The sequence below is a fragment of the Hyla sarda genome, unplaced genomic scaffold, assembly GCF_029499605.1.
Source record: "Hyla sarda isolate aHylSar1 unplaced genomic scaffold, aHylSar1.hap1 scaffold_72, whole genome shotgun sequence".
NCBI classification, from domain to species: domain Eukaryota; kingdom Metazoa; phylum Chordata; class Amphibia; order Anura; family Hylidae; genus Hyla; species Hyla sarda.
Window position 1 is genome coordinate 727172 of NW_026610740.1, and position 25221 is coordinate 752392.

The window sequence follows — 25221 nt, forward strand, 5'->3', positions numbered from 1 at the left end:
CTGATATCATCACATATGATGTAATATATAGAGATTATATCAGTACTGGAGTGTTATAAGAGGAGCGGATGATATCATCACATATGATGTAATATATAGAGGTTATATCAGTACTGGAGCGTTATAAGAGGAGCGGCTGATATCATCACATATGATGTAATATATAGAGATTATATCAGTACTGGAGCGTTATAAGAGGAGCGGCTGATATCATCACATATGATGTAATATATAGAGATTATATCAGTACTGGAGCGTTATAAGAGGAGCGGCTGATATGACATATGATGTAATATATAGAGATTATATCAGTACTGGAGCGTTATAAGAGGAGCGGCTGATATCATCACATATAATGTAATATATAGAGGTTATATCAGTACTGGAGCGTTATAAGAGGAGTGGCTGATATCAGTCACATATGATGTAATATATAGAGATTATATCAGTACTGGAGCGTTATAAGAGGAGCGGCTGATATCATCACATATGATGTAATATATAGAGGTTATATCAGTACTGGAGCGTTATAAGAGGAGCGGCTGATATCATCACATATGATGTAATATATAGAGGTTATATCAGTACTGGAGCGTTATAAGAGGAGCGGCTGATATCATCACATATGATGTAATATATAGAGATTATATCAGTACTGGAGCGTTATAAGAGGAGCGGCTGATATCATCACATATGATGTAATATATAGAGATTATATCAGTACTGGAGCGTTATAAGAGGAGCGGCTGATATCAGTCACATATGATGTAATATATAGAGATTATATCAGTACTGGAGCGTTATAAGAGGAGCGGCTGATATCATCACATATGATGTAATATATAGAGGTTATATCAGTACTGGAGCGTTATAAGAGGAGCGGCTGATATCATCACATATGATGTAATATATAGAGATTATATCAGTACTGGAGCGTTATAAGAGGAGCGGCTGATATCATCACATATGATGTAATATATAGAGGTTATATCAGTACTGGAGCGTTATAAGAGGAGCGGCTGATATCATCACATATGATGTAATATATAGAGATTATATCAGTACTGGAGCGTTATAAGAGGAGCGGCTGATATCATCACATATGATGTAATATATAGAGATTATATCAGTACTGGAGCGTTATAAGAGGAGCGGCTGATATCACATATGATGTAATATATAGAGGTTATATCAGTACTGGAGCGTTATAAGAGGAGCGGCTGATATCATCACATATGATGTAATATATAGAGGTTATATCAGTACTGGAGCGTTATAAGAGGAGCGGATGATATCACATATGATGTAATATATAGAGGTTATATCAGTACTGGAGCGTTATAAGAGGAGCGGCTGATATCATCACATATGATGTAATATATAGAGATTATATCAGTACTGGAGCGTTATAAGAGGAGCGGCTGATATCATCACATATGATGTAATATATAGAGGTTATATCAGTACTGGAGCGTTATAAGAGGAGCGGCTGATATCATCACATATGATGTAATATATAGAGATTATATCAGTACTGGAGCGTTATAAGAGGAGCGGCTGATATCACATATGATGTAATATATAGAGATTATATCAGTACTGGAGCGTTATAAGAGGAGCGGCTGATATCACCACATATTATGTAATATAAAGAGATTATATCAGTACTGGAGCGTTATAAGAGGAGCGGCTGATATCATCACATATAATGTAATATATAGAGGTTATATCAGTACTGGAGCGTTATAAGAGGAGTGGCTGATATCAGTCACATATGATGTAATATATAGAGATTATATCAGTACTGGAGCGTTATAAGAGGAGCGGCTGATATCATCACATATGATGTAATATATAGAGGTTATATCAGTACTGGAGTGTTATAAGAGGAGCGGCTGATATCATCACATATGATGTAATATATAGAGGTTATATCAGTACTGGAGCGTTATAAGAGGAGCGGCTGATATCATCACATATGATGTAATATATAGAGATTATATCAGTACTGGAGCGTTATAAGAGGAGCGGCTGATATCATCACATATGATGTAATATATAGAGATTATATCAGTACTGGAGCGTTATAAGAGGAGCGGCTGATATCAGTCACATATGATGTAATATATAGAGATTATATCAGTACTGGAGCGTTATAAGAGGAGCGGCTGATATCATCACATATGATGTAATATATAGAGGTTATATCAGTACTGGAGCGTTATAAGAGGAGCGGCTGATATCATCACATATGATGTAATATATAGAGATTATATCAGTACTGGAGCGTTATAAGAGGAGCGGCTGATATCATCACATATGATGTAATATATAGAGGTTATATCAGTACTGGAGCGTTATAAGAGGAGCGGCTGATATCATCACATATGATGTAATATATAGAGATTATATCAGTACTGGAGCGTTATAAGAGGAGCGGCTGATATCATCACATATGATGTAATATATAGAGATTATATCAGTACTGGAGCGTTATAAGAGGAGCGGCTGATATCACATATGATGTAATATATAGAGGTTATATCAGTACTGGAGCGTTATAAGAGGAGCGGCTGATATCATCACATATGATGTAATATATAGAGGTTATATCAGTACTGGAGCGTTATAAGAGGAGCGGATGATATCACATATGATGTAATATATAGAGGTTATATCAGTACTGGAGCGTTATAAGAGGAGCGGCTGATATCATCACATATGATGTAATATATAGAGATTATATCAGTACTGGAGCGTTATAAGAGGAGCGGCTGATATCATCACATATGATGTAATATATAGAGGTTATATCAGTACTGGAGCGTTATAAGAGGAGCGGCTGATATCATCACATATGATGTAATATATAGAGATTATATCAGTACTGGAGCGTTATAAGAGGAGCGGCTGATATCATCACATATGATGTAATATATAGAGGTTATATCAGTACTGGAGCGTTATAAGAGGAGCGGCTGATATCATCACATATGATGTAATATATAGAGATTATATCAGTACTGGAGCGTTATAAGAGGAGCGGCTGATATCAGTCACATATGATGTAATATATAGAGATTATATCAGTACTGGAGCGTTATAAGAGGAGCGGCTGATATCATCACATATGATGTAATATATAGAGATTATATCAGTACTGGAGCGTTATAAGAGGAGCGGCTGATATCAGTCACATACATAGGCGTGCGCAGCCTATTGCATTAGGGTGTGCACCCTAAAGCACAACTCGCCGTGCGCGTGCATATCTATGTATATATACAGACAAAGAATTAGTCAGCCAGCACTTTAGTTGATACCAAACTATTATATGGACCTGGCCTACAGGTGAACGCTACTAGGCTAGATATACAGCAACAGAAGAAGAATACAGCAGCACAAGGATATAGGTGAAACATGAATATGCAGTTAAAACATGGAGACTATACAGCTATGGTGTAATAGATGCAAATGTGAAACTATGAAATAGTGAGGCACTTAGCTCGCAAATTTGTCTCCGCCGGCGGAGACAAATTTGCGAGCTAAGTGCCTCACTATTTCATAGTTTCACATTTGCATCTATTACACCATAGCTGTATAGTCTCCATGTTTTAACTGCATATTCATGTTTCACCTATATCCTTGTGCTGGCAGTGTGCTGCTGCATTCTTCTGTTGCTGTATATATATATATATATATATAAGTATACTTCCCCCACATTAGGTGCAGTATAAGTCCCCGCACATTAGGTTGGCAGTATAGTTCCCCCACATTAGGTTGGCAATACAGTTCCCCCACATTAGGTGCAGTACAGTTCCCCCACATTAGGTTTGCAGTATAGTTCCCCCACATTAGGTTGACAGTACAGTTCCCCCCACATTAGGTTGACAGTACAGTCCCCCCACATTAGGTTGACAGTACAGTCCCCCCACATTAGGTTGACAGTACAGTCCCCCCACATTAGGTTGACAGTACAGTTCCCCCACATTAGGTGCAGTACAGTTCCCCCACATTAGGTGCAGTACAGTTCCCCCACATTAGGTTGACAGTACAGTTCCCCCACATTAGGTTGACAGTACAGTTCCCCCACATTAGGTTGACAGTACAGTTCCCCCTCATTAGGTGCAGTATAGTTCCCCCACATTAGGTTGGCAGTACAGTTCCCCCACATTAGGTGCAGTACAGTTCCCCCACATTAGGTTGACAGTACAGTCTCCCCACATTAGGTTGACAGTACAGTCCCCCCACATTAGGTTGACAGTACAGTCCCCCCACATTAGGTTGACAGTACAGTCCCCCCACATTAGGTGCAGTACAGTTCCCCCACATTAGGTTGACAGTACAGTTCCCCCACATTAGGTTGACAGTACAGTTCCCCCACATTAGGTTGACAGTACAGTTCCCCCACATTAGGTTGACAGTACAGTTCCCCCTCATTAGGTGCAGTATAGTTCCCCCACATTAGGTTGACAGTACAGTTCCCCCACATTAGGTTGACAGTACAGTTCCCCCACATTAGGTTGACAGTACAGTTCCCCCACATTAGGTTGACAGTACAGTTCCCCCACATTAGGTTGACAGTACAGTTCCCCCTCATTAGGTGCAGTGTAGTTCCCCCACATTAGGTTGGCAGTACAGTTCCCCCACATTAGGTGCAGTACAGTTCCCCCTCATTAGGTGCAGTATAGTTCCCCCACATTAGGTTGGCAATACATTTCCCCCACATTAGATGCAGTGGCATCTCTAGCTTTCAAATTTTGGGGGGGGCACACTGGGGGCCAGGACAAAAGTAGGGGGGGATTATAACAACGCTACATGTATCCACATGAAAAAGAAGTGAAATGTCACTTATTTTCTGTGCAGTTTTCAAAGCTGTCACCGCACACTGTTTGGCAAAGAAATTGGTGTGGCTTCTGCACCATAAACCATGCAGTCTATGTAAACATGCCTTTAAAGGGTTTGTCCCATTTATAAAGATAACCCCTATCCACAGTATAGGGGTAACAAGCAGGTAGTTTGGAGACTGACTGCTGGAGTCCCTGCCGACCCTGAGGATGTAGACACAGTTGTCCCTGGAGTGAACAGTGCGTACCACACCTGCGCCGCAACGCCCTTTCCATAGACTCGCATTTAGGGGGATGGTCATTACCCGCAGTGCACACACAGCATTTGGAACTCAATGTTCCGAATGCTGGCCAGTGGAATACCCCTTTAAAGGGAACCAATCATCAGATTTTACCCTATATAACGCTTGGCAAAGCGTTATATAGGGTAAAATCTTTATTTTCACCATTCCCGGGGGACGCTCCTGCCCCCAGAGATGGTGAAGATATGAAGTTATAAACTAGTCACCGCCGCCGCCGTAAGTAGTCACCTGGGCGGGGAGAGCTCTTCTCACCTACTCCCGTTCTTCGTCCGGCAGCGACGCCCCTCCGCTTGATTGATGGGCATCGCTCTGCTTTGTCTGTTCAGTGAGCAAAACAATGACGCGGCCCATCAATCAAGCGGAGGGGGCGTCGCTGCCGGCTGAAGAACGGGGATAGGTGAGTGGGGCTCCCTGCCCAGGGGACTACTTACGGCCATGGCGGTGACTAGTTTATAACTTCATATATTAACCATCCCTGGAGGCAAGAGCGTCCCCCGGGAATGGTGAGGACAACAATTTTACCCTATATAACGCTTTACCAAGCATTATATAGGGTAAAATCTGATGATTGGTTCCCTTTAATGAGATGGGAATATCGCTTAAAACTGCTGCTTTAGCCTATAAAGCAGTGGTCTCCAAACTGTGGACCTCCAAATGTTGCTAAACTACAATTCCCAGCATGCCCGGACAGCCAACAGCTGTCAAGGCATGCTGGGAGTTGAAGTTTTGCAACTCCCAGCATGTCTAATTTCCCTGTCCCATACACAATAAGATAGTCCACCAGCACTACATAGCAGGAGCCATATACCACCATACATATTACCATCATACTGTTACAGACCAAATCCTGTATACTGAGACCAATATTACCAATAATACCAGTATACATGGAGGAATATTATCACCATACATATTACCATCATACTGTTACAGACCAAATCCTATATACTGAGACCAATATTACCAATAATACAGTATACAAGGAGGAATATTATCACCATACATATTATCATACTGTTACTGACCAAATCCTGTATACTGAGACCAATATTACCAATAATACCAGTATACATGGAGGAATATTATCACCATACATATTACCATCATACTGTTACTGACCAAATCCTGTATACTGAGACCAATATTACCAATAATACCAGTATACAAGGAGGAATATTATCACCATACATATTACCATTATACTGTTACAGACCAAATCCTGTATACTGAGACCAATATTACCAATAATACCAGTATACATGGAGGAATATTATCACCATATATATTACCATCATACTGTTACAGACCAAATCCTGTATACTGAGACCAATATTACCAATAATACCAGTATACATGGAGGAATATTATCACCATACATATTACCATCATACTGTTACTGACCAAATCCTGTATACTGAGACCAATATTACCAATAATACCAGTATACATGGAGGAATATTATCACCATACATATTATCATCATAATGTTACTGACCAATTCTTGTATACTGAGATGTATAATAATACCAGTATACAAGAAGGAATATTATCACCTTACATATTACTATCATACTGTTACTGATCTAATCCTGTATACTGAGAACACTATTACCAATAATACCAGTATACAACGAGAAATATTATCACTATACATATCACCATCATACTGTTACTGGCCAAATCCTGTATACTGACCAATATTACCAGTATACAGGGAGGGAATATTACCCCCATACAGTGACAGATATCAACTCTACTCAGGCTCTGCAGACCATTTAAGTGACTACATACAGTTACATCAGGCAACTCGTAGGTGACGTCTTCTCTAATAGTCATCTTCATCATGACGATTCTTTCCAGACACAACTCTGCTCCACAGAACCTGCCAGACAAATATTTTAGGCTCTTTTACAGCGCCTATAGCACCCCAAACAGTAATAATAACCTCCTTAGTGTTGCACACAGTACAGTGGGTAGATAAGTGGGTTGCGGAAAAGTAGGTAGGTCCCCCACATTTAGTTCCCCGAGCAGGTAGGTGCCATCTGAAGATAGCTGCCCCCTCTAGGCAGTAACATCCCCCTATAGGTAGGGGGTTACTTCCTGTAGGTAGGTCTCTCTGTAGATAGTAGCCCCCCTGTATATAGTTGCAGTCCTCAGTATATAGTAGCAGAACCCCCCCCCCCCCATTTAGGTAATAGGCAACCTCTATTAGGGAGTAGTTGTAGCATTTAGGTGGTAGTAGCAGCCTCCTTTAAGTATTCATAGTAGTCCTCTCTAGGTATTTATAGTAGCCCCATTAAGGTAGGCATAGTAGCCCATGTAGGTAGGAATAGTAGCCCCCTTTACGTAGGAATAGTAGCCTAGTAGATCCCTTTTAGGTAGCAATAGTAGCCCCCTTAAGGTAGGAATAGTAACCCCCTTTAGGTAGAAATAGTAGCCCCCTTTAGGTAGGAATAGTAGCCTGGTGGCCCCCTTTAGGTAGAAATAGTAGCCTAGTAGCCCCCTTTTAGATAGTAATAGTAACCCCCTTTAGGTAGGAAAAGTAACCCCCTTCAGGTAGAAATAGTAACCCCCTTTAGGTAGGAATAGTAACCTCGTAGCCCCCTTTAGGTAGGAATAGTAACCTCGTAGTCCCCTTTAGGTAGGAATAGTAACCTCGTAGTCCCCTTTAGGTAGGAATAGTAGCCCAGTAGGTGGTAGTAGTAGTAGCCTCCTTTAAGTATTTATAGTAGCCCTCTTTAGGTATTCATATTAGCCCCATTTAGGTAGGAATAGTAGCCCCCTTTAAGTAGAAATAGCAGCCTAGTAGTCCCCTTTAGGTAGGAATAGTAGCTCAGTAGCCCCCATTTAGGTAAGAATAGTAGCTTAGAAGCCCCCATTTAGGTAAGAATAGTAGCTTAGAAGCCCCCATTTAGGTAGGAATAGTAGCTTAGAAGCCCCCATTTAGGTAGGAATAGTAGCTTAGAAGCCCCCTTTAGGTAGGAATAGTAGCTTAGAAGCCCCCATTTAGGTAGGAATAGGAGCTCAGTAGCCCCCATTTAGATAGGAATAGTAGCTTAGAAGCCCCCTTTAGATAGGAATAGTAGCTCAGTAGCCCCCATGTAGATAGGAATAGTAGCTTAGAAGCCCCCTTTAGGTAGGAATAGTAGCTCAGTAGCCCCCATGTAGATAGGAATAGTAGCTTAGAAGCCCCCTTTAGGTAGGAATAGTAGCTTAGAAGCCCCCTTTAGGTAGGAATAGTAGCTTAGAACAGTGTTTCCCAACCAGGGTGCCTCCAGATATTGCAAAACTACAACTCCCAGCATGACTGGACAGCCTTTGGCTGTCCAGGCATTCTGGGAGTTGTAGTTTTGCAACACCTGGAGGCACCCTGGTTGGGAAACAAGGGCTTAGAAGCCCCCTTTAGGTAGGAATAGTAGCTTAGAAGCCCCCTTCAGGTAGGAATAGTAGCTTAGAAGCCCCCTTTAGGTAGGAATAGTAGCTTAGAAGCCCCCCTTCACCCCTTCAGGTAGGAATAGTAGCTTAGAAGCCCCCTTTAGGTAGGAATAGTAGCTTAGAAGCCCCCTTCAGGTAGGAATAGTAGCTTAGAAGCCCCCTTTAGGTAGGAATAGTAGCTTAGAAGCCCCCATTAGGTAGGAATAGTAGCTTAGAAGCCCCCTTTAGGTAGGAATAGTAGCTTAGAAGCCCCCTTTAAGTAGGAATAGTAGCTTAGAAGCCCCCCTTCACCCCTTCAGGTAGGAATAGTAGCTTAGAAGCCCCCTTTAGGTAGGAATAGTAGCTTAGAAGCCCCCCTTCACCCCTTCAGGTAGGAATAGTAGCTTAGAAGCCCCCTTTAGGTAGGAATAGTAGATTAGAAGCCCCCTTTAAGTAGGAATAGTAGCTTAGAAGCCCCCCTTCACCCCTTCAGGTAGGAATAGTAGCTTAGAAGCCCCCTTTAGGTAGGAATAGTAGCTTAGAAGCCCCCCTTCACCCCTTCAGGTAGGAATAGTAGCTTAGAAGCCCCCTTTAGGTAGGAATAGTAGCTTAGAAGCCCCCCTTCAGGTAGGAATAGTAGCTTAAAAGCCCCCTTCAGGTAGGAATAGTAGCTTAGAAGCCCCCTTTAGGTAGGAATAGTAGCTTAAAAGCCCCCTTCAGGTAGGAATAGTAGCTTAGAAGCCCCCTTTAGGTAGGAATAGTAGCTTAAAAGCCCCCTTCAGGTAGGAATAGTAGCTTAGAAGCCCCCCTTCAGGTAGGAATAGTAGCTTAGAAGCCCCCTTTAGGTAGGAATAGTAGCTTAAAAGCCCCCTTCAGGTAGGAATAGTAGCTTAGAAGCCCCCCTTCACCCCTTCAGGTAGGAATAGTAGCTTAGAAGCCCCCTTTAGGTAGGAATAGTAACTTAGAAGCCCCCTTCAGGTAGGAATAGTAGCTTAGAAGCCCCCTTTAGGTAGGAATAGTAGTATGAAGCCCCCTTTAGGTACGAATAGTAGCTCAGAAGCCCCCCTTCACCCCTTCAGGTAGGAATAGTAGCTTAGAAGCCCCCTTTAGGTAGGAATAGTAGCTTAGAAGCCCCCTTTAGGTAGGAATAGTAGCTTAGAAGCCCCCTTCAGGTAGGAATAGTAGCTTAGAAGCCCCCTTTAGGTAGGAATAGTAGCTTAGAAGCCCCCTTCAGGTAGGAATAGTAGCTTAGAAGCCCCCTTTAGGTAGGAATAGTAGTATGAAGCCCCCTTTAGGTACGAATAGTAGCTCAGAAGCCCCCCTTCACCCCTTCAGGTAGGAATAGTAGCTCAGAAGCCCCCTTTAGGTAGGAATAGTAGCTTAGAAGCCCCCCTTCACCCCTTCAGGTAGGAATAGTAGCTCAGAAGCCCCCTTTAGGTAGGAATAGTAGCTTAGAAGCCCCCTTTAGGTAGGAATAGTAGCTTAGAAGCCCCCTTCAGGTAGGAATAGTAGCTTAGAAGCCCCCTTTAGGTAGGAATAGTAGCTTAGAAGCCCCCTTCAGGTAGGAATAGTAGCTTAGAAGCCCCCTTTAGGTAGGAATAGTAGCTTAGAAGCCCCCTTTAGGTAGGAATAGTAGCTTAGAAGCCCCCTTTAGGTAGGAATAGTAGCTTAGAAGCCCCCCTTCACCCCTTCAGGTAGGAATAGTAGCTTAGAAGCCCCCTTTAGGTAGGAATAGTAGCTTAGAAGCCCCCCTTCAGGTAGGAATAGTAGCTTAGAAGCCCCCTTTAGGTAGGAATAGTAGTATGAAGCCCCCTTTAGGTACGAATAGTAGCTCAGAAGCCCCCCTTCACCCCTTCAGGTAGGAATAGTAGCTTAGAAGCCCCCTTTAGGTAGGAATAGTAGCTTAGAAGCCCCCTTTAGGTAGGAATAGTAGCTTAGAAGCCCCCTTCAGGTAGGAATAGTAGCTTAGAAGCCCCCTTTAGGTAGGAATAGTAGCTTAGAAGCCCCCTTCAGGTAGGAATAGTAGCTTAGAAGCCCCCTTTAGGTAGGAATAGTAGTATGAAGCCCCCTTTAGGTACGAATAGTAGCTCAGAAGCCCCCCTTCACCCCTTCAGGTAGGAATAGTAGCTCAGAAGCCCCCCTTCACCCCTTCAGGTAGGAATAGTAGCTTAGAAGCCCCCTTTAGGTAGGAATAGTAGCTCAGAAGCCCCCCTTCACCCCTTCAGGTAGGAATAGTAGCTTAGAAGCCCCCTTCAGGTAGGAATAGTAGCTTAGAAGCCCCCTTTAGGTAGGAATAGTAGCTTAGAAGCCCCCTTCAGGTAGGAATAGTAGCTTAGAAGCCCCCTTTAGGTAGGAATAGTAGCTTAGAAGCCCCCTTTAGGTAGGAATAGTAGCTTAGAAGCCCCCTTTAGGTAGGAATAGTAGCTTAGAAGCCCCCCTTCACCCCTTCAGGTAGGAATAGTAGCTTAGAAGCCCCCTTTAGGTAGGAATAGTAGCTTAGAAGCCCCCCTTCAGGTAGGAATAGTAGCTTAGAAGCCCCCTTTAGGTAGGAATAGTAGCTTAGAAGCCCCCTTCAGGTAGGAATAGTAGCTTAGAAGCCCCCTTTAGGTAGGAATAGTAGCTTAGAAGCCCCCTTCAGGTAGGAATAGTAGCTTAGAAGCCCCCTTTAGGTAGGAATAGTAGTATGAAGCCCCCTTTAGGTACGAATAGTAGCTCAGAAGCCCCCTTCACCCCTTCAGGTAGGTATAGTAGCTTAGAAGCCCCCTTTAGGTAGGAATAGTAGCTTAGAAGCCCCCTTCAGGTAGGAATAGTAACTTAGAAGCCCCCTTCAGGTAGGAATAGTAGCTCAGACGCCCCCTTCAGGTAGGAATAGTAGCTTAGAAGCCCCCTTTAGGTAGGAATAGTAGCTTAGAAGCCCCCTTCAGGTAGGAATAGTAGCTCAGAAGCCCCCTTCAGGTAGGAATAGTAGCTTAGAAGCCCCCTTTAGGTAGGAATAGTAGCTTAGAAGCCTCCTTCAGGTAGGAATAGTAGCTTAGAAGCCCCCTTTAGGTAGGAATAGTAGCTTAGAAGCCCCCTTTAGGTAGGAATAGTAGCTTAGAAGCCCCCTTTAGGTAGGAATAGTAGCTTAGAAGCCCCCCTTCACCCCTTCAGGTAGGAATAGTAGCTTAGAAGCCCCCTTTAGGTAGGAATAGTAGCTTAGAAGCCCCCCTTCAGGTAGGAATAGTAGCTTAGAAGCCCCCTTTAGGTAGGAATAGTAGCTTAGAAGCCCCCTTTAGGTAGGAATAGTAGTATGAAGCCCCCTTTTAGGTAGGAATAGTAGCTTAGAAGCCCCCTTTAGGTAGGAATAGTAGTATGAAGCCCCCTTTTAGGTAGGAATAGTAGCTTAGAAGCCCCCTTCAGGTAGGAATAGTAGCTTAGAAGCCCCCTTTAGGTAGGAATAGTAGCTTAGAAGCCCCCTTCAGGTAGGAATAGTAGCTTAGAAGCCCCCTTTAGGTAGGAATAGTAGCTTAGAAGCCCCCTTCAGGTAGGAATAGTAGCTTAGAAGCCCCCTTTAGGTAGGAATAGTAGTATGAAGCCCCCTTTAGGTACGAATAGTAGCTCAGAAGCCCCCCTTCACCCCTTCAGGTAGGTATAGTAGCTTAGAAGCCCCCTTTAGGTACGAATAGTAGCTTAGAAGCCCCCTTTAGGTGGGAATAGTAGCTTAGAAGCCCCCTTCAGGTAGGAATAGTAGCTCAGAAGCCCCCTTCAGGTAGGAATAGTAGCTTAGAAGCCCCCTTTAGGTAGGAATAGTAGCTTAGAAGCCCCCTTTAGGTAGGAATAGTAGCTTAGAAGCCCCCTTTAGGTAGGAATAGTAGCTTAGAAGCCCCCTTTAGGTAGGAATAGTAGCTTAGAAGCCCCCCTTCACCCCTTCAGGTAGGAATAGTAGCTTAGAAGCCCCCTTTAGGTAGGAATAGTAGCTTAGAAGCCCCCTTTAGGTAGGAATAGTAGTATGAAGCCCCCTTTTAGGTAGGAATAGTAGCTTAGAAGCCCCCTTTAGGTAGGAATAGTAGTATGAAGCCCCCTTTTAGGTAGGAATAGTAGCTTAGAAGCCCCCTTCAGGTAGGAATAGTAGCTTAGAAGCCCCCTTTAGGTAGGAATAGTAGCTTAGAAGCCCCCTTCAGGTAGGAATAGTAGCTTAGAAGCCCCCTTTAGGTAGGAATAGTAGCTTAGAAGCCCCCTTCAGGTAGGAATAGTAGCTTAGAAGCCCCCTTTAGGTAGGAATAGTAGTATGAAGCCCCCTTTAGGTACGAATAGTAGCTCAGAAGCCCCCCTTCACCCCTTCAGGTAGGTATAGTAGCTTAGAAGCCCCCTTTAGGTACGAATAGTAGCTTAGAAGCCCCCTTTAGGTGGGAATAGTAGCTTAGAAGCCCCCTTCAGGTAGGAATAGTAGCTCAGAAGCCCCCTTTAGGTAGGAATAGTAGCTTAGAAGCCCCCTTCAGGTAGGAATAGTAGCTTAGAAGCCCCCTTTAGGTAGGAATAGTAGCTTAGAAGCCCCCTTCAGGTAGGAATAGTAGCTTAGAAGCCCCCTTTAGGTAGGAATAGTAGCTTAGAAGCCCCCTTCAGGTAGGAATAGTAGCTTAGAAGCCCCCTTTAGGTAGGAATAGTAGCTTAGAAGCCCCCTTCAGGTAGGAATAGTAGCTTAGAAGCCCCCTTCAGGTAGGAATAGTAGCTTAGAAGCCCCCTTCAGGTAGGAATAGTAGCTTAGAAGCCCCCCTTTAGGTAGGAATAGTAGCTTAGAAGCCCCCTTTAGGTAGGAATAGTAGCTTAGAAGCCCCCTTTAGGTAGGAATAGTAGCTTAGAAGCCCCCTTCAGGTAGGAATAGTAGCTTAGAAGCCCCCTTTAGGTAGGAATAGTAGCTTAGAAGCCCCCTTCAGGTAGGAATAGTAGCTTAGAAGCCCCCTTCAGGTAGGAATAGTAGCTTAGAAGCCCCCTTCAGGTAGGAATAGTAGCTTAGAAGCCCCCTTTAGGTAGGAATAGTAGCTTAGAAGCCCCCTTCAGGTAGGAATAGTAGCTTAGAAGCCCCCTTCAGGTAGGAATAGTAGCTTAGAAGCCCCCTTTAGGTAGGAATAGTAGCTTAGAAGCCCCCTTCAGGTAGGAATAGTAGCTTAGAAGCCCCCTTTAGGAAGTAACAGTACCCCCCCCCCCCCCCCTCAATAGGTAATAAAAGTAGTTCCCTCTAGAAAGTCGAGTTAAAAAAAAAATCAAAACATACGTAACTGGCTTTAGCGTGGCGTGTCCTCTCCTTCTCTTCCCCTCCGGTCTGAGCTCCGGCGCATTATGACGTCACTCATGCCACAGAGCGCAGAGGAAGGCTGTCCGGGGCCTCTTGTTGGCTGCCTGCAAATCGCCGGCGGCCACAATAGTGATTGACAGGGCGGGGAGCCAATGGCTCTGCGCTCTGTCAATCAGCCGAGCGCCACATTTAACAATAAGCGCGTCTGTAAGACACGCTTATAGTTAAATAAGTTCTGCACCAGCCGGCCGGGCTTGCGCTCGGCACTGTCCCCGGGCAAATGAGTGATGGACAGTCCGGCACCAATTTCAGTTGGGGGGGCTCCTTGACGACGCCACTGGCCCCTGGGCTTGATTAGGGTGTGCCCAGGCACACCCGGCACACCCCGTGCGCACGCCTATGGTCACATATGATGTAATATATAGAGATTATATCAGTACTGGAGCGTTATAAGAGGAGCGGCTGATATCATCACATATGATGTAATATATAGAGGTTATATCAGTACTGGAGCGTTATAAGAGGAGCGGCTGATATCAGTCACATATGATGTAATATATAGAGGTTATATCAGTACTGGAGTGTTATAAGAGGAGCGGCTGATATCAGTCACATATGATGTAATATATAGAGGTTATATCAGTACTGGAGCGTTATAAGAGGAGCGGCTGATATCATCACATATGATGTAATATATAGAGGTTATATCAGTACTGGAGCGTTATAAGAGGAGCGGCTGATATCATCACATATGATGTAATATATAGAGATTATATCAGCCGCTCCTCTTATAACGCTCCAGTACTGATATAATCTCTATATATTACATCATATGTGATATCAGCCGCTCCTCTTATAACGCTCCAGTACTGGTATAATCTCTATATATTACATCATATGTGATGATATCAGCCGCTCCTCTTATAACGCTCCAATACTGATATAACCTCTATATATTACATCATATGTGATGATATCAGCCGCTCCTCTTATAACGCTCCAGTACTGATATAACCTCTATATATTACATCATATGTGATGATATCAGCCGCTCCTCTTATAACGCTCCAATACTGATATAACCTCTATATATTACATCATATGTGACTGATATCAGCTGCTCCTCTTATAACGCTCCAGTACTGATATAATCTCTATATATTACATCATATGTGATATCAGCCGCTCCTCTTATAACGCTCCAGTACTGATATAACCTCTATATATTACATCATATGTGATGATATCAGCCGCTCCTCTTATAACGCTCCAGTACTGATATAATCTCTATATATTACATCATATGTGATGATATCAGCCGCTCCTCTTATAACGCTCCAGTACTGATATAACCTCTATATATTACATTATATGTGATGATATCAGCTGCTCCTCTTATAACGCTCCAGTACTGATATAATCTCTATATATTACATCATATGTGACTGATATCAGCCGCTCCTCTTATAACGCTCCAGTACTGATATAACCTCTATATATTACATCATATGTGATGATATCAGCCGCTCCTCTTATAACGCTCCAGTACTGATATAATCTCTATATATTACATCATATGTGATATCAGCCGCTCCTCTTATAACGCTCCAGTACTGATATAATCTCTATATATTACATCATATGTGATATCAGCCGCTCCTCTTATAACGCTCCAGTACTGATATAACCTCTATATATTACATCATAAGTGATGATATCAGCCGCTCCTCTTATAACGCTCCAGTACTGATATAACCTCTATATATTACATCATATGTGACTGATATCAGCCGCTCCTCTTATAACGCTCCAGTACTGATATAATCTCTATATATTACATCATATGTGACTGATATCAGCCGCTCCTCTTATAACGCTCCAGTACTGATATAACCTCTATATATTACATCATATGTGATGATATCAGCCGCTCCTCTTATAACGCTCCAGTACTGATATAACCTCTATATATTACATCATATGTGATATCAGCCGCTCCTCTTATAACGCTCCAGTACTGATATAATCTCTATATATTACATCATATGTGATGATATCAGCCGCTCCTCTTATAACGCTCCAGTACTGATATAACCTCTATATATTACATCATATGTGATATCAGCTGCTCCTCTTATAACGCTCCAGTACTGATATAATCTCTATATATTACATCATATGTGATATCAGCCGCTCCTCTTATAACGCTCCAGTACTGATATAATCTCTATATATTACATCATATGTGATGATATCAGCCGCTCCTCTTATAACGCTCCAGTACTGATATAATCTCTATATATTACATCAAATGTGATGATATCAGCCGCTCCTCTTATAACGCTCCAGTACTGATATAATCTCTATATATTACATCATATGTGATGATATCAGCCGCTCCTCTTATAACGCTCCAATACTGATATAACCTCTATATATTACATCATATGTGATGATATCAGCCGCTCCTCTTATAACACTCCAGTACTGATATAATCTCTATATATTACATCATATGTGACTGATATCAGCTGCTCCTCTTATAACGCTCCAGTACTGATATCACCTCTATATATTACATCATATGTGACTGATATCAGCCGCTCCTCTTATAACGCTCCAGTACTGATATAATCTCTATATATTACATCATATGTGATATCAGCCGCTCCTCTTATAACGCTCCAGTACTGATATAACCTCTATATATTACATCATATGTGATGATATCAGCCGCTCCTCTTATAACGCTCCAGTACTGATATAACCTCTATATATTACATCATATGTGACTGATATCAGCCGCTCCTCTTATAACGCTCCAGTACTGATATAATCTCTATATATTACATCATATGTTACTGATATCAGCCGCTCCTCTTATAACGCTCCAGTACTGATATAACCTCTATATATTACATCATATGTGATGATATCAGCCGCTCCTCTTATAACGCTCCAGTACTGATATAACCTCTATATATTACATCATATGTGATATCAGCCGCTCCTCTTATAACGCTCCAGTACTGATATAATCTCTATATATTACATCATATGTGATGATATCAGCCGCTCCTCTTATAACGCTCCAGTACTGATATAACCTCTATATATTACATCATATGTGATAACAGCCGCTCCTCTTATAACGCTCCAGTACTGATATAATCTCTATATATTACATCATATGTGATATCAGCCGCTCCTCTTATAACGCTCCAGTACTGATATAACCTCTATATATTACATCATATGTGATGATATCAGCCGCTCCTCTTATAACGCTCCAGTACTGATATAACCTCTATATATTACATCATATGTGACTGATATCAGCCGCTCCTCTTATAACGCTCCAGTACTGATATAATCTCTATATATTACATCATATGTTACTGATATCAGCCGCTCCTCTTATAACGCTCCAGTACTGATATAACCTCTATATATTACATCATATGTGATGATATCAGCCGCTCCTCTTATAACGCTCCAGTACTGATATAACCTCTATATATTACATCATATGTGATATCAGCCGCTCCTCTTATAACGCTCCAGTACTGATATAATCTCTATATATTACATCATATGTGATGATATCAGCCGCTCCTCTTATAACGCTCCAGTACTGATATAACCTCTATATATTACATCATATGTGATAACAGCCGCTCCTCTTATAACGCTCCAGTACTGATATAACCTCTATATATTACATCATATGTGATAACAGCCGCTCCTCTTATAACGCTCCAGTACTGATATAACCTCTATATATTACATCATATGTGATAACAGCCGCTCCTCTTATAACGCTCCAGTACTGATATAATCTCTATATAGTACATCATATGTGATGATATCAGCCGCTCCTCTTATAACGCTCCAGTACTGATATAATCTCTATATAGTACATCATATGTGATGATATCAGCCGCTCCTCTTATAACGCTCCAGTACTGATATAACCTCTATATATTACATCATATGTGACTGATATCAACCGCTCCTCTTATAACGCTCCAGTACTTATATAACCTCTATATATTACATCATATGTGATGATATCAGCCGCTCCTCTTATAACGCTCCAGTACTGATATAACCTCTATATATTACATAATATGTGACTGATATCAGCCGCTCCTCTTATAACGCTCCAGTACTGATATAACGTCTATATATTACATCATATATGATGATATCAGCCGCTCCTCTTTTAACGCTCCAGTACTGATATAACCTCTATATATTACATCATATGTGATATCATCTGCTCCTCTTATAACGCTCCAGTACTGATATAACCTCTATATATTACATCATATGTGATATCATCTGCTCCTCTTATAACGCTCCAGTACTGATATAACCTCTATATATTGCGTCATATGTGATGATATCAGCCGCTCCTCTTATAACGCTCCAGTACTGATACAATCTCTATATATTACATCATATGTGATAATATCAGCCGCTCCTCTTATAATGCTCCAGTACTGATGTAACCTCTATATATTACATCATATGTGACTGATATCAGCCGCTCCTCTTATAACGCTCCAGTACTGATATAATCTCTATATATTACATCATATGTGATATCAGCCGCTCCTCTTATAACGCTCCAGTACTGATATAACCTCTATATATTACATCATATGTGACTGATATCAGCCGCTCCTCTTATAACGCTCCAGTACTGATATAATCTCTATATATTACATCATATGTGATATCAGCCGCTCCTCTTATAACGCTCCAGTACTGATGTAACCTCTATATATTACATCATATGTGACTGATATCAGCCGCTCCTCTTATAACGCTCCAGTACTGATATAACCTCTATATATTACATCATATGTGATGATATCAGCCGCTCCTCTTATAACGCTCCAGTACTGATATAATCTCTATATATTACATCATATGTGATGATATCAGCCGCTCCTCTTATAACGCTCCAGTACTGATATAACCTCTATATATTACATCATATGTGATGATATCAGCCGCTCCTCTTATAACGCTCCAGTACTGATATAATCTCTATATATTACATCATATGTGATATCAGCCGCTCCTCTTATAACGCTCCAGTACTGATATAACCTCTATATATTACATCATATGTGATGATATCAGCCGCTCCTCTTATAACGCTCCAGTACTGATATACTCTCTATATATTACATCATATGTGATGATATCAGCCGCTCCTCTTATAACGCTCCAGTACTGATATAATCTCTACATATTACATTATATGTGATGATATCAGCCGCTCCTCTTATAACGCTCCAGTACTGATATAACCTCTATATATTACATCATATGTGATATCAGCCGCTCCTCTTATAATGCTCCAGTACTGATATAACCTCTATATATTACATCATATGTGATATCAGCCGCTCCTCTTATAACGCTCCAGTACTGATATAACCTCTATATATTACATCATATGTGATGATATCAGCCGCTCCTCTTATAACGCTCCAGTACTGATATAATCTCTATATATTACATCATATGTGATGATATCAGCCGCTCCTCTTATAACGCTCCAGTACTGATATAATCTCTATATATTACATCATATGTGACTGATATCAGCCGCTCCTCTTATAACGCTCCAGTACTGATGTAACCTCTATATATTACATCATATGTAATGATATCATCCGCTCCTCTTATAACGCTCCAGTACTGATATAACCTCTATATATTACATATGTGATGATATCAGCCGCTCCTCTTATAACGCTCCAGTACTGATATAACCTCTATATATTACATCATATGTGATGATATCAGCCGCTCCTCTTATAACGCTCCAGTACTGATATAATCTCTATATATTACATCATATGTGACTGATATCAGCCGCTCCTCTTATAACGCTCCAGTACTGATATAATCTCTATATATTACATCATATGTGATATCAGCCGCTCCTCTTATAACGCTCCAGTACTGATATAATCTCTATATATTACATCATATGTGATATCAGCCGCTCCTCTTATAACGCTCCAATACTGATATAACCTCTATATATTACATTATATGTGATGATATCAGCCGCTCCTCTTATAACGCTCCAGTACTGATATAATCTCTATATATTACATCATATGTGATATCAGCCGCTCCTCTTATAACGCTCCAGTACTGATATAATCTCTATATATTACATCATATGTGATGATATCAGCCGCTCCTCTTATAACGCTCCAGTACTGATATAACCTCTATATATTACATCATATGTGATGATATCAGCCGCTCCTCTTATAACGCTCCAGTACTGATATAATCTCTATATATTACATCATATGTGATGATATCAGCCGCTCCTCTTATAACGCTCCAGTACTGATATAATCTCTATATATTACATCATATGTGATATCAGCCGCTCCTCTTATAACGCTCCAGTACTGATATAATCTCTATATATTACATCATATGTGATATCAGCCGCTCCTCTTATAACGCTCCAATACTGATATAACCTCTATATATTACATCATATGTGATGATATCAGCCGCTCCTCTTATAACGCTCCAGTACTGATATAACCTCTATATATTACATTATATGTGATGATATCAGCCGCTCCTCTTATAACGCTCCAGTACTGATATAATCTCTATATATTACATCATATGTGATGATATCAGCCGCTCCTCTTATAACGCTCCAGTACTGATATAATCTCTATATATTACATCATATGTGATATCAGCCGCTCCTCTTATAACGCTCCAGTACTGATATAATCTCTATATATTACATCATATGTGATATCAGCCGCTCCTCTTATAACGCTCCAATACTGATATAACCTCTATATATTACATCATATGTGATGATATCAGCCGCTCCTCTTATAACGCTCCAGTACTGATATAATCTCTATATATTACATCATATGTGATATCAGCCGCTCCTCTTATAACGCTCCAATACTGATATAACCTCTATATATTACATCATATGTGATATCAGCCGCTCCTCTTATAACGCTCCAGTACTGATATAATCTCTATATATTACATCATATGTGATATCAGCCGCTCCTCTTATAACGCTCCAGTACTGATATAATCTCTATATATTACATCATATGTGATGATATCAGCCGCTCCTCTTATAACGCTCCAGTACTGATATAACCTCTATATATTACATATGTGATGATATCAGCCGCTCCACTTATAACGCTCCAGTACTGATATAATCTCTATATTACATCATATGTGATATCAGCCGCTCCTCTTATAACGCTCCAGTACTGATATAATCTCTATATATTACATCATATGTGATATCAGCCGCTCCTCTTATAATGCTCCAGTACTGATATAATCTCTATATATTACATCATATGTGATGATATCAGCCGCTCCTCTTATAACGCTCCAGTACTGATATAACCTCTATATATTACATTATATGTGATGATATCAGCCGCTCCTCTTATAACGCTCCAGTACTGATATAATCTCTATATATTACATCATATGTGATGATATCAGCCGCTCCTCTTATAACGCTCCAGTACTGATATAATCTCTATATATTACATCATATGTGATATCAGCCGCTCCTCTTATAACGCTCCAGTACTGATATAATCTCTATATATTACATCATATGTGATATCAGCCGCTCCTCTTATAACGCTCCAATACTGATATAACCTCTATATATTACATCATATGTGATGATATCAGCCGCTCCTCTTATAACGCTCCAGTACTGATATAACCTCTATATATTACATTATATGTGATGATATCAGCCGCTCCTCTTATAACGCTCCAGTACTGATATAACCTCTATATATTACATCATATGTGATATCAGCCGCTCCTCTTATAACGCTCCAGTACTGATATAATCTCTATATATTACATCATATGTGATATCAGCCGCTCCTCTTATAACGCTCCAGTACTGATATAATCTCTATATATTACATCATATGTGATGATATCAGCCGCTCCTCTTATAACGCTCCAGTACTGATATAACCTCTATATATTACATATGTGATGATATCAGCCGCTCCACTTATAACGCTCCAGTACTGATATAATCTCTATATTACATCATATGTGATATCAGCCGCTCCTCTTATAACGCTCCAGTACTGATATAATCTCTATATATTACATCATATGTGATATCAGCCGCTCCTCTTATAATGCTCCAGTACTGATATAATCTCTATATATTACATCATATGTGATGATATCAGCCGCTCCTCTTATAACGCTCCAGTACTATTATACTCTCCTTCTCTTTCAGGCTATGATCTACAACAAAATCCTGAAACTTTCCACCTCTAATATGTCTATGGGGGAGATGACTCTGGGGCAGATTAATAACCTTGTGGCCATCGAGACCAATCAGCTGATGTGGTTCCTGTTCCTGTGCCCAAATCTGTGGGCGATGCCTGTGCAGGTACAGCAGCCAAGTAAGGGCATCTTTAATAAAGGGGCAAATAAAACTTCTACACAGTGTCATTATATGATATCAGTGATGTCATACAGGGGGCGGGGCAGTGATCACATGTCATATGATATCAGTGATGTCATACAGGGGGCGGGGCAGTGATCACATGTCATTATATTATATCAGTGATGTCATACAGGGGGCAGGGCTGTGATCACATGTCATATTACTATTTTATATCAGTGATGTCATACAGGGGCGGGGCTGTGATTACATGTCATTATATTACTATTATATTATATCAGTGATGTCATACAGGGGGCGGGGCTGTGATCACATGTCATTATATTACTATTCTATTATATCAGTGATGTCATACAGGGGGTGGGGCTGTGATCATATGTCATTATATTACTATTATATTATATCAGTGATGTCATACAGGGGGCGGGGCTGTGATCATATGTCATTATATTACTATTATATTATATCAGTGATGTAATACAGGGGCGGGGCTGTGATCACATGTCATTATATTACTATTATATTATATCAGTGATGTCATACAGGGGGCGGGGCTGTGATCACATGTCATTATATTACTATAATATTATATCAGTGATGTCATACAGGGGGCGGGGCTGTGATCACATGTCATTATATTACTATTATATCAGTGATGTCATACAGGGGGCGGGGCTGTGATCACATGTCATTATATTACTATTATATCAGTGATGTCATACAGGGGGGGCGGGGCTGTGATCACATGTCATATTATATTACTATTATATCAGTAATGTCATACAGGGGGGGCGGGGCTGTGATCACATGTCATTATATTACTATTATATTATATCAGTGATATCATACAGGGGGTGGGGCTATGATCACATGTCATTATATTACTATTATATTATATTAGTGATGTCATACAGGGGGCCGGGCTGTGATCACATGTCATTATATTACTATTATATATCAGTGATGTCATACAGGGGGTGGGGCTGTGATCACATGTCATTATATTTCTATTATATTATATCAGTGATGTCATACAGGGGGCGGGGCTGTGATCACATTCCTTGACCCCTGATTCCATTTCCTCCTTGTAGATTATTATGGGGGTCATCCTCTTGTATAAGCTCCTGGGGGTCAGCGCTCTGGTTGGTGCCGCGGTCATCTTGCTGCTCGCTCCGGTACAATACTTCATCGCTACCAAGCTGGCGGAGGTTCAGAAGAACACCCTGGTAAGTGTGGCCCCGGGGGCCCCGTTGGTGACTCTCATGCTTTGTAATGACTTTCTCTTTGTATCTTCAGGATTATTCTACCGAGCGGCTGAAGAAGACGAACGAGATCCTGAAAGGCATCAAACTGCTGAAGCTGTACGCCTGGGAGAACATCTTCTGCTCCAGCGTGGAGGAGACCAGAATGAAGGAGTTAACCAGTCTAAAGACTTTCGCACTCCATACCTCCCTCTCCAGTGAGTGCTGAGATGATGGGTGGCCTGATAGCGGATGATGGGAGTATGGGGAGCAGGCGGTGGGGTTATGTGGAGCGTGCGGGGGGGGGGGGGGGTGTGTGTATGTGGAGCAGGCGGTGGGGGGGGTATGTGGAGCGAGCGGTGAGGGTGGGGGTATGTGGAGCGAGGGGTGGGGGTATGTTGAACGAGCGGTGGGGGTGGGGGTATGTGGAGCGAGCGGTGGGGGTATGTGGAGTGAGCGGTGGGGGAATGTGGAGCGGGCATGTGGAGCGAGTATGTGGAGCGAGGGGTGGGGGTATGTGGTGGGAGTATGTGGAGCGGATGATGGGGGGTATGTGGAGCAGGCGGTGGGGGTACGTAGAGCAGGCGGTGGGGGGGTATGTGGAGCGAGCGGTGAGGGGGTGTGTATGTGGAGCGAGCGGTGAGGGGGGGGGTATGTGGAGCGAGCGGTGAGGGGGGGGGGGTATGTGGAGCGAGCGGTGGGGGTGGGGGTATGTGGAGCAGGCGGTGGGGGGGGGGGGTATGTGGAGCAGGCGGTGGGGGGGGGGGGTATGTGGAGCAGGCGGTGGGGGGGGGGGGGGGGTATGTGGAGCAGGCGGTGGGGGGGGGGGGTATGTGGAGCAGGCGGTGGGGGTGGGGGTATGTGGAGCGATCGGTGGGGATATGTGGAGCAGGCGGTGGGGGTGGGGGTACGTGGAGCGGGCGGTGGGGGGTACGTGGAGCGAACGGTGGGGGTACGTGGAGCAGGCGGTGGGGGGGGGCGGTGGGTACGTGGAGCGGGCAGGGGGGGACCGTGGAGCAGGCGGGGGGGGTACGGGGAGCGGGCGGTGGGAGGTACATGGAGCGGGCCGTGGGGGGTTAGGTGGAGCGGGCGGTGGGGATTTACATTCGGCACATCTCACTATCTGGATGGAATACACTGAGCTGCGGGCTGAGAAGGGACCACATGATATCCGTGTATACAGGACTGTATTAACCCCTTATAGACCTGGGGTTCTCCTCCCTGTGGTTGATCTCAGTGGATCCGTCCTCCCTCTGCTGTAGCCGATCCGTTTAGATACATCAGGGAAATCAATGTATCCAGCAGAGAAAACAAAGGGTGGTCCGGCACCAGATGAATATTTGCAGCTTTATTTTCCGTATCAAAAATAGACAAACATCACACAGTAAAACCGACTCCCTCCATAGTCATACGCGTTTCAAGCGCATGCGCGCTCTTCCTCAGTGACGTCGTGGGTCTAACAGGTAAGGGCTTTTATTGGTACCAACTCAGGTGAGGGGTAATTAATTACCTCTGCTCCTTCCAGGTTACTTGCACTCACCAGTAAGACCCCACGACTGGGCAGAGACTTTGTTTTTTAACACACACTTCAGTTAAAAGGAGGTAACAAGACTGTATTCACCGCCATATACATAGCAACATGTAACCA

The 25221-nt window shown here is 42.3% G+C and overlaps 1 protein-coding gene across 1 annotated transcript in view; it reads left to right on the forward strand.

Annotated features, from left to right (window-relative positions):
- Positions 1–23791, forward strand: part of ABCC9 (ATP binding cassette subfamily C member 9) — a gene marked incomplete at its 3' end in the record, with an annotated part of 118863 nt that extends 95072 nt beyond the window's left edge. The window contains exons 11-13 of the mRNA XM_056554437.1: positions 22162–22317; positions 23424–23558; positions 23629–23791. Of these exons, the coding sequence (XP_056410412.1) occupies positions 22162–22317; positions 23424–23558; positions 23629–23791 (454 nt within the window). The remainder of the gene's footprint in view (positions 1–22161; positions 22318–23423; positions 23559–23628) is intronic.
- Positions 23792–25221: the final 1430 nt, after the last annotated feature.